Source organism: Heterodontus francisci, chromosome 4 (assembly GCF_036365525.1).
Source record: "Heterodontus francisci isolate sHetFra1 chromosome 4, sHetFra1.hap1, whole genome shotgun sequence".
In the NCBI taxonomy this organism is placed as follows: Eukaryota; Metazoa; Chordata; class Chondrichthyes; order Heterodontiformes; family Heterodontidae; genus Heterodontus; species Heterodontus francisci.
The window spans coordinates 38,318,540-38,329,265 of record NC_090374.1 but is presented as its reverse complement, the minus strand read 5'-3'; the positions used below and the strand labels follow the sequence as shown (position 1 = coordinate 38,329,265).

At 42.1% G+C, this 10,726-nt stretch overlaps 1 protein-coding gene across 1 annotated transcript in view; it reads right to left on the bottom strand.

Annotated features, from left to right (window-relative positions):
- LOC137368788 (organic cation/carnitine transporter 2-like) overlaps positions 1–10,726 on the bottom strand; it is a 97,776-nt gene that overhangs the window by 65,953 nt on the left and 21,097 nt on the right. The window contains exon 2 of the mRNA XM_068028992.1: positions 484–598. Within this exon, the coding sequence (XP_067885093.1) occupies positions 484–598 (115 nt within the window). The remainder of the gene's footprint in view (positions 1–483; positions 599–10,726) is intronic.

Sequence of the window (10,726 nt, the reverse complement as noted above, 5' to 3'; positions counted from 1 at the left end):
AGCCTTCTCTTTTCTACAGAAAACTGCCCTGTCCAGTCTTTTTATCTGCATAAAAAAAAAAAAACATTTTCATGCTATAATTAACTTTTTCCTCATGTTAAAAAAGGACAGACCAAAAATATCCTATTTAATTCTGGTTTCTTACATTTTAATATAAAAGGAATTTAACTGATGGCAGCAGAAAATAAGTTAAAATTAATATCCAGTGCTAGCCCTGAACGAGATGCCCTTCGTAGAATATACACAATGCATCCCCAGTTACCTGCAATATTTCTTGGGTGAAAGCCATTTAGGTCTGATGATTGCCTGGTTATATTGATACCCACCTTTCGCTAATCTCTAGTCTTCCCTTTACTCCCTCGTATAACATTCTACTTTACAACTGTGAAGCTGAATCACTTCCCTTCCGGATAATAAAGGACTAAGCAGCAGTCAGGCAAATAACAAAAGTACCTTAACGATTGATTTACTAAAATTAAGAACCGCAGCCATACCAGTCTGAAATTTGTCCGGAGATGAATGAGCCACACAGCGTGCCCAAGAAAAATACCGACACAGTAAATGGTCCTTTCCATTTATTATCACAAACAAGGTTCCACTGAAAGAAAAATGCCAAAAGTCATTAAAAGCACAATTACAAATTTTATTTTTGGTAGTGAAATTGTTTAAAAACTTAGGGCAAAAATAGGATATTAGCATACAAATGCCTAACATGCGAGATATTATTTTGTTTGACATTTTAAGAGGTGTTAATCAGTTTACTTCATTGCAGCTCGGAGTCATCCATGTCTGACTCACAGAATGCTGTTTGAGCTGTAAGGCTGGTTACCTGATGTGACAAGGCAGACAAAATTGTAATTTCCAATCACAGCTAAGAAAATAAGCAGGTCAGGCGGGGAAGCCAGTTTTTGCCCACCATATACCAAGATGCTAAAAATGTTATTTTGCTTGACTGATTTCAAAGTAACTGTTGCAATCAAAAAAAAAAGGAAAATGTTCTTTGAATTCTTGTCTGCATGTTAGAAAATGCTACAGCTCCATAAGTTGGAGAACAGCAGGACACCCAAGAGCACAATGAGATAAAAGGAATTAGAAAAAACAAAGTGCACTACGAGAACAGCGGGAGGCCAGATAGCACAGTGGGGTAAAAGCAGCGGAGAGAGCAAGCGAGCATTAGGAGAACAAATCAAGAACAGAAAAAAAAAAATCAAGGCGATGCAACAGAACAGCAGGCAGGCTAATAGTTGTTTGGAGAGCCTAGAGCACATACGCAAAGGAGTTTGTGGGTGGAGTGAGTGCAAGCATCAGGGAGCGAAGGAAAAAAAAAAGTGACGTCAATACAAGCTGAGTTAGGCGAATAAAGAGACATAGCAGAGCACCTCAGTCACATGGAATGCATAATCCTGTGCCATGTGGGAACTCCAGGACACTTCTCATATCCTGGACAACACATGCAGGAAGCATCAGCTGCAGGAGCTCAATCTCCAGGTTTCGGAGCTTGAGCAGCAGCTGGCAAACTGCGTTGCATCCACAAGGCTGAGGGTTATGTGGATAGCACATTTCTAGATGTGATTACCTCGCAGATTAAGGGCGTGCAGTCAGAAATGGAATGGGTGACTGCCAGGCAGGCAAAGAGGACCTGACAGGTAGTGCAGGAGTCCGAGTGCATTTCACCCTCCAACCAGTATTCAGTTCATCTGCAGAGTGCAGCCAGATTCAACTCCACAGCCCGACATGTGGTTCAGCTGTACGGGGGCAGGAGGAAGATTGGGAAAGTAAGTGTTCAAGAGATTCGATAGTTAAGGGAACAGACGGGTGTTTCTGCAGCCGCAGACATGAATCCAGAAAGGTAGGTTGACTCCCTGGCACCAGGGTCAAGGCCATCACTGAGTGGCTGCAGAACACTTGTGGGGATAGGGTGAACAGGCAGAGGTCACGGTCCATATCAGTACCAACGACACAGGTAGAAAAAGGGATAAGGTCCTGTAGGCAAATATTAGGGAGCTACAAGCAGGATATCAAGCAGGACTTAAAAGCTGTAATCTCCAGATTACTCCCAGTGCCATGCACTGGTGAATTTAGAAAGAGGAGGATAGAGCAGATGAATGGGGAGATGGTGCAGCAAGGAGGGGTTTAGATTCCTGGGACATTGGGACTGGTTCTGGGGGAGATGGGACCTTTACAGGCTGGATGGGTTGCACCTCAATAGAGCCAATTTGCTAGTGCTGTTGGGGAGGGTTTAAACTAACTTGGCAGGGGGATGGGAACCAGGAAGTAGTACTAGAAAAGGAGAAACAAGGTGAACAAAGGACTTGGAGAGACAGATAGTACTAAATAGTAATCTATTAGGTGGGGTTAGAGTAAGAGGGAATCAATAAGATTTAAACTAGGTTTACAGTGCATGTATGCAAATGCACAAAGTGTGGTAAATAAGGTTGGTGAGCTGCAGGCATAGATAGCCACATGGGAACATGATTTTGTAGCAATAATGGAGATCAAAAGGTGGATCCACACATGGAGGCAGAGGGCATGGCTGAGGTACTAAATGAGTACTTGGCATATGCCTTCACAAAAGGAAGAAGAAACTGCTCAAGTCATAGTCAACGAGTAGGTAGTTGAGACACTGGATGGGCTAACAACTGAGAAAGAGGTATTAGAAAGGCTGAATGTACTTAAAGTTGATAGTCACCAGCAGCAGATAGTGAGAGAAGGGTGGAAATTGCAGAGGCACTGACCATAATCTTCCAATCCTCCTTAGATACAGGGGTAATGCCAGAGGACTGGAGAATTGCAAATGTTACACCCTTGCTCAAAAAAGGGTGTGAGGACAAACCAGCAACTACAGGCCAGTTACTTTAACCTTGGTAGTGGGAAAAACGTTTAGAAACAATAATCTAGGACAAAATGGTTTAATTAAGGAAAGCCAACATGGATATTTTAAGGGAAAATCATGTTTAACTAACTTGCTTGAGTTTCTGGTGAGAAAAGAGAGAAAGTCGATGAAGGTGAAGACCAGGTGAGAAAGGTTTTGAAGAGTTCCTCTCAGCCTTCATCTGGTCTTACTGTAACAGGGTTTAATTTTAAACACTGTTTTGAGCTCCCCATTGGTGAATCCTTGCTCACTGCTTCCCAATTATAAGGCATAGAAATGAGCACAAACAGGCTTTCTTCGGTTTAGAGAAAAGTGCAATTTATTAAACTTAAACCTCTAAAATTGGTTGACGCCTACTGATACACACATGCAAAGAGTGTCATGATCCTGTACTTTTTTTTTTCCTCCAGAATATGCGGTTTGCCTTTAAGGCTTGCAAGGGATCAGTATTGCTTTAAGAGCTGGCAAGCCTTAGGAGTTATAGGAAGGTGCATTTTCGTTGCCTTAGAAACAGCCATTTGGAGACTGCGATTCAAAGGGTGCATTCTCGATACCATGGAAACAGCCACTGGGAGTGAGCCTGATGCAATACATTTGTTACAATTCAGTTTGAACTGGCAGTTCGTAAGACAGTTTGAACACAGACAGAAGATACAGACAACTGTGGTGTCAGCACTGAAAAAGAGCTCTCAACCATTTAAGCTGAAGGAAATAGGATTTTTGTTGGTTTAATTATTATCTCAAAATTCTAAGAAAGAGTCAAGCCAAAACACAGATCTCTGGTAATTTAAATTGAAGAAAAGGAAGTTAGACTGAATCTTTTATCCCTCAAAAATTCAAAAGTCAGATTGATTCTGTTGAAAGTGTTTGCAAGTCGTTAAATGTTGAAATTCGCTGGACTATAAATTTGCAAGGACTCTAATTTTTCTATTTTTAAATGTTCATAGTGTTTAAGAATTTAGTTTTTCTAATTAAAGAGTTAATTTGTTGATTTAAAAACACCTGGTTTGGTTAGCCTTATTCGGGGGTTAATAGACGGTACAATTTGGTGGGTCTTTCTTTAACTTGGAAAGTTTTTAAATGATATGTTAGCCGATCTGTGGAACGACGGGATTGAATTAATAGTGCGTTGGTCCCACCACAATCAGAATCGTATATTTTGATTGGGGGCTTTGACAGGAGCAGTCGGTCGCAACATATTAATTGGGGGCTCACTCAAGATTTGAATCATATCTTAAATTGGGGGCTCACTCGCAGTTGTATCATATTTAATTTGGTGGCTCGTGTCTGGGATCAGAAACAGACAAATTTGGAGGGCTCACATTTGGAATCATAGTAATTACTCGTGTCTGTGAGAACACATTTAAATTGGGGTCCTGTGTTTGGCATCAGATTAATTGCTCTCGAGTCTGGGATCTTATCAATTAGAAACTTAATTGTTAGGATCTAAATCTGACACCAATGACAAAGAAGTTAAAAGAACCAGGTCTCTTGTATAAGGTGGTACAGTCTATACCATTGTTATGGCATTAGTGGTTGTAGCAGAGTTTTTGGGAAAGCAGAATGTTTCCCCGAGTGACTTGATAACTTTAAGAACAAATTAAAAGAATTGGCAGCAAAATTGGGGCTGGAATTGAAATCAGGTGGCAAAAAAGCAGAGATTAGAATTAGAACATTACAGTGCAGTACAGGCCCTTCGGCCCTCGATGTTGCGCCGACCTGTGAAACCATCTGACCTACACTATTCCATTTTCATCCATATATCTATCCAATGACCACTTAAATGCCCTTAAAGTTGGCGAATCTACTACTGCTGCAGGCAGGGCGTTCCACGCCCTTACTACTCTGAGTAAAGAAACTACCTCTCACATCTGTCCTATATCTATCACCCCTCAACTTGAAGCTATGTCCCCTCGTGTTTGCCATCACCATCCGAGGAAAAAGAGTCTCACTATCCACCCTATCTAACCCTCTGATTATCTTATATGTCTATTAAGTCACCTCTCCTCCTCCTTCTCTCCAACGAAAACAACCTCAAGTCCCTCAGCCTTTCCTCGTAAGACCTTCCCTCCATACCAGGCAACATCCTAGTAAATCTCCTCTGCACCCTTTCCATAGCTTCCACATCCTTCCTATAATGCGGTGACCAGAACTGCACGCAATACTCCAGGTGCGGTCTCACCTGAGTTTTGTACAGCTGCAGCATGACCTCGTGGCTCCGAAACTCGATCCCCCTACTAATAAAAGCTAACACACCATATGCCTTCTTAACAGCCCTATTAACCTGGTTAGCAACCTTCAGGGATTTATGCACCTGGACACCAAGATCTCTCTGTTCATCTACACTACCAAGAATCTTCCCATTAGCCCAGTACTCTGCATTCCTGTTACTCCTTCCAAAGTGAATCACCTCACACTTTTCCGCATTAAACTCCATTTGCCATCTCTCAGCCTAGCTCTGCAGCCTATCTATGTCCCTCTGTACCCTACAACATCCTTCGGCACTATCCACAACTCCACCGACCTTAGTGTCATCTGCAAATTTACTAACCCACCCTTCTACACCCTCTTCCAGGTCATTTATAAAAATGACAAACAGCAGTGGCCCCAAAACAGATCCTTGCGGTACACCACTAGTAACTAAACTCCAGGATGAACATTTGCCATCAACCACCACCCTCTGCCTTCTTTCAGCTAGCCAATTTCTGATCCAAAGCTCTAAATCACCTTCAACCCCATACTTCCGTATTTTCTGCAATAGCCTACCGTGGGGAACCTTATCAAACGCCTTACTGAAATCCATATACACCACATCCACTGCTTTACCCTCATCCACCTGTTTGGTCACCTTCTCGAAAAACTCAATAAGGTTTGTGAGGCACGACCTACCCTTCACAAAACCATGCTGACTATCACTAATGAACTTATTCTTTTCAAGATGATTATAAATACTGTCTCTTATAACCTTTTCCAACATTTTACCCACAACCGAAGTAAGGCTCACAGGTCTATAATTACCAGGGCTGTCTCTACTCCCCTTCTTGAACAAGGGGACAACATTTGCTATCCTCCAGTCTTCCGGCACTATACCTGTCGACAATGACGACATAAAGATCAAGGACAAAGGCTCTGCAATCTCCTCCCTAGCTTCCCAGAGAATCCTAGGATAAATCCCATCTGGCCCAGGGGACTTATCTATTTTCACTCTTTCCAAAATTGATAACACCTCCTCCTTGTGAACCTCAATCCCATCTAGCCTAGTAGTCTGAATCTCAGTATTCTCAACAACATTTTCTTCCTCTATTGTAAATACTGACGCAAAATATTCATTTAACACTTCCCCTATCTCCTCTGATTCCACACACAACTTCCCACTACTATCCTTGATTGGCCCTAATCTAACTCTAGTCATTCTTTTATTCCTGATATACCTATAGAAAGCCTTAGGGTTTTCCCTGATCCTATCCACCAATGACTTCTCGTGTTCTCTCCTTGCTCTTCTTAGCTCTCCCTTTAGATCCTTCCTGGCTAGCTTGTAGCCCTCGAGCGCCCTAACTGAGCCTTCACGTCTCATCCTAACATAAGCCGCCTTCTTCCTCTTGACAAGCGCTTCAACTTCTTTAGTAAACCACAGCTCCCTCGCACGACAACTTCCTCCCTGCCTCACAGGTACATACTTATCAAGGACACACAGTAGCTGCTCCTTGAATAAGCTCCACATTTCGATTGTTCCCATCCCCTGCAGTTTCCTTCCCCATCCTGCGCATCCTAAATCTTGCCTAATCGTATCATAATTTCCTTTCCCCCAGCTATAATTCTTGCCCTGCGGTATATACCTGTCCCTGCCCATCGCGAAGGTAAACCTAACCGAATTGCGATCACTATCACCAAAGTGCTCACCTACATCTAAATCTAACACCTGGCCGGGTTCATTACCCAGTACCAAATCCAATGTGGCATCGCCCCTGGTTGGCCTGTCTACATACTGTGTCAGAAAACCCTCCTGCACACACTGGACAAAAACTGACCCATCTAAAGTACTCGAACTACAGTATTTCCAGTCGATATTTGGAAAGTTAAAGTCCCCCATAACAACTACCCTGTTACTCTTGCCCCTGTCGAGAATCACCTTCGCTATCCTTTCCTCTGCATCTCTGGAACTATTCGGAGGTCTATAAAAGACTCCCAACAGGGTAACCTCACCTCTCCTGTTTCTAACCTCGGCCCATACTACCTCAGTAGACGAGTCCTCAAACGTCCTTTCTGTCGCTGTAATACTCTCCTTGATTAACAATGCCACACCCCCCCCCTCTTTTACCATCTTCTCTGTTCTTACTGAAACATCTAAATCCCGGAATCTGCAACATCCATTCCTGCCCCTGCTCTACCCATGTACATACAGGGAAGTTAGACTGTGACAATCTTTTATCCCTCAAAAATTCTGGTCAGATTGATTCTGTTGAAAGTATTTGCAAGTCGTTAATTGTTACAGCCCACGGGGACTTCGAACAAATTTGCAAGGACTCTAATTTTTCTATTTTTAAATGTTCATAGTGTTTAAGAATTTAGTTTTTCTAATTAAAGAGTTAATTTGTTGATTTAAAGACACCTGGTTTGGTTAGCCTCATTCGGGGGTTAATAGACGGTACAATTTGGTGAGTCTTTCTTTAACTTGGAAAGTTTTTAAATGATATGTTAGCCGATCTGTGGAACGACGGGATTGAATTAACAGTACGTTGGTCCCACCACAATCAGAATCGTATATTTTGATTGGGGGCTTTGACAAGAGCGGTCGGTTGTAACAACAGAAACAGAAAAGAGCAGAAGAAATAAAGTGAAAAAGTTTGGGGCAATATCTGAAGAATTGTTAGGTAACTCTTGCTTTTCGTTGGGGCCCAGTATTCTTCTTAAACCTTGTTCACTTTAGGAGACTTTTCTCTCTTGGGGCTCATGTGTTTTCAATGGATTCCGAAACTGGTGAGCAAAAGATGGGAGCAGACAGAAGAGAGATGTTCTCAATCCAGGAGCCAAAAGCTTTGTGTATTCAAAACACTTTCTCCAATTTAAACACTCATTTCAAACTCTGCAACAGCCAGTTAGTCATGTGACTAAACTGGTCTGACCACGTCTATTCACTGTATTGGCAGCAGGGACTGGTCCTTTGTTCCAAGCAGTGTCTGCTACTATGTGGAAAAAATGTCCTTCCAGCCAGGCCTGGCAATTCCTTGCATCAGGCCTTCTCTTCTTCCCAGGAACAGTTTGAAGTTTAATGTCCATGTGGCGAAATTAATGTGCCTCATTCTTGGCAGGTGGGGGCCTGCATGACGGTAATGCCGTTGGTGTGGTGCACATGGATTTCCAAAAGGCCTTTGATAAAGTGCCACAAAATAAGCTTGCCAGTGCAAATTTAAGCTCATGGAATAAAAAGAACAGCAGCAGCATGGATACAATGTTGGCTGAGTGATGGGAAACAGTAATGGTGAACAGTTGTCTCTGACTGGAAGGAGGTATATAGTGGGATTCCTTAAGGGTCAGTATTAGGACCACTGCTTTTTTTGATCGATATTAAATGACCTAGACTTGTGTGTATAGGGCAAAATTTCAAAATTCCCAGATGACACAAACCGTGGAAGTATTATATGAAGAGGATAATGATAGCCTTCAAGAGGACACTGCTTGGAACAAAGGACCTGGGGAGGGAGAAAGTTCTATTTTTCCTTACACCATATTCCCATCCCCTCAAGTATCTGGACTTTAAAACTCCAAGGGGCTACCACTGGTCGCCTGCTGTAACCCCTGCAGAAGAAAGACTGAGGAGTAACAGAAATGGAAGTAGCGAACCATGACTACCCATCAGAATTTCAAGGCCCAGTATCTTGTTCTCTCTCCACACCCAGCTATAGCTTTGACAGTTACTACCTTTTCCATAGGAACAGGAGACCACCATTTAGCCACTCAAGCTTGTTCCACCATTCAATTAGATCATGGTTAATCTGTATCCAAACTCCATCTACCCACCCACCCCCACCCCTGTGGTTCCATAACCCTTAATACTCTTGGCGAGCAAAAAAAAAATCAATTTCAGTTTTGAAACTTTCAACTAGCCTAGCCTCAACAGCTTTGGTGGGAGAGAAGAGTTCCAGATTTCTTAGAAATCAGAATTTACAGCACAGGAGGTCATTCGGCCCATCGTGCCCTTGCCAGCCGACAAGTAGCCACCCAGCCTAATTCCACTTTCAAGCTCACTGTCCACTTGTTCCACTATACGTGAGTGAAGAAGTGCTTCCTAGCATCATCCTCAACAGCCAAGCTCTAATTTTAAGGTTATGCCCTTGTTTTGCACTCCATTAATTATCTTAAACACCTCAAGTACATGGCCCCCATCTTCTATGCTCAAGGAAATACAAAACTAGTCTATCCAACATAGTCTTGCTCGCTCTTTTATGCCACATGATCTAATTGCTGCACCCGAGTGTCCATGTATTCCAACCTTGACATCCCCCTCAGCGCTCCCTCAGTCAACCACCAGTAATATCCCCCTTACTCCATCCTGCTGTTTCACTGAGGGTTCTGATGAAAGGAACTGCCCAAGATATGCAAGTTGTCACTTCTCTCGACAGATGCTGTGTCTTAGTGTTTCTAATATTTGTTGCTTTTCTTTCAGATTTCTAGATTTTCAATAGTTTGTGTTTACTTTGAAGTTTTTTTTTTACAAAAATAATTTTTGTCCTCCCGCCACTGCCCCCTAGCAGTGATGGAACCTGCCAGAATATTCATTTCAATGAAATAAGAAAAAAAAAAAATCACTGACAAGCTCAGCCAGATTCTACCAATCAGCTTTCACTTGTCAGCCAATCAGTCCTCTCTTCTCCTACAGTATAAAGTTGTTGCTTTCCTTTACATAGGTATTCTTGCGAATTGTCCTGGTGAGTGCAAGACAAAAAGCTTCAACAGCATGCCTCTAATTTCAGCAATACTCAAGATTATGGATTTATTAATATGCAAAAGAGGAAGCCCACCCAAGCTCATCCATCTAGTGCAAAGGCTGTACTCCTGTAACCATCCACTCACCCCCACACATTATATAATTCACTTGAAGTCTCCATTACTCTACTTAAAAGACCATTCCAAGTGTTGATCTGTTTATGCAGGAAGTTTATCCCAATATCGGTCCTAAACCTTTCCTTTCACCAGTTTTAATTTACATTCCAGCTTTAACTTATGTCTTGTTCTAATATGGAATGCCTCGAAGACTCCAGATGAACACGAGTTACACTGTTTAACATCTGGCTCACAACTCATCTTCTTTCAAGGTTATAAATCCCCCATTTCTCCAACCTTTCCTCATAGCTCAATGCTTTGACGCTAGGGATCAACCACTCTGCCAGTTCCATGGCTTGAATGTTACCCTTGCATCTCAAACAGATGCCCTGTAGCCTAACCAGAGCAGTGACAGTTTTAGCATGACATCTTCCAATTGGTGCTCAACTCAAAATATAAATGTAAAAATGTATTCACTGTTTATTGCTGCTCCAGCGATTTTATAAATTAAGCATTAAGTCTACCATCAAACACAGATCGGTTTCTGCTTCACCTATATCATATACTTGTCACACCCATTTTCAGTACAAATACGCACAATTACACTTAGCATTGATTTTACTTCCTGAATTACTCAGCAAAATAAAAAATAAAATGGCCAAATTAAATCTAAAAATGGAGCAATCAAAAAAGTTCAAGTGTTCAAGGATTACCAGCCTGCAAATAGTTTGAAACATGGACAAATAATTGTAAGAATCTTATCCAGAAATTATATACATCCTGGATCTTTTGATGGCAAAGTTGGCAAGACCT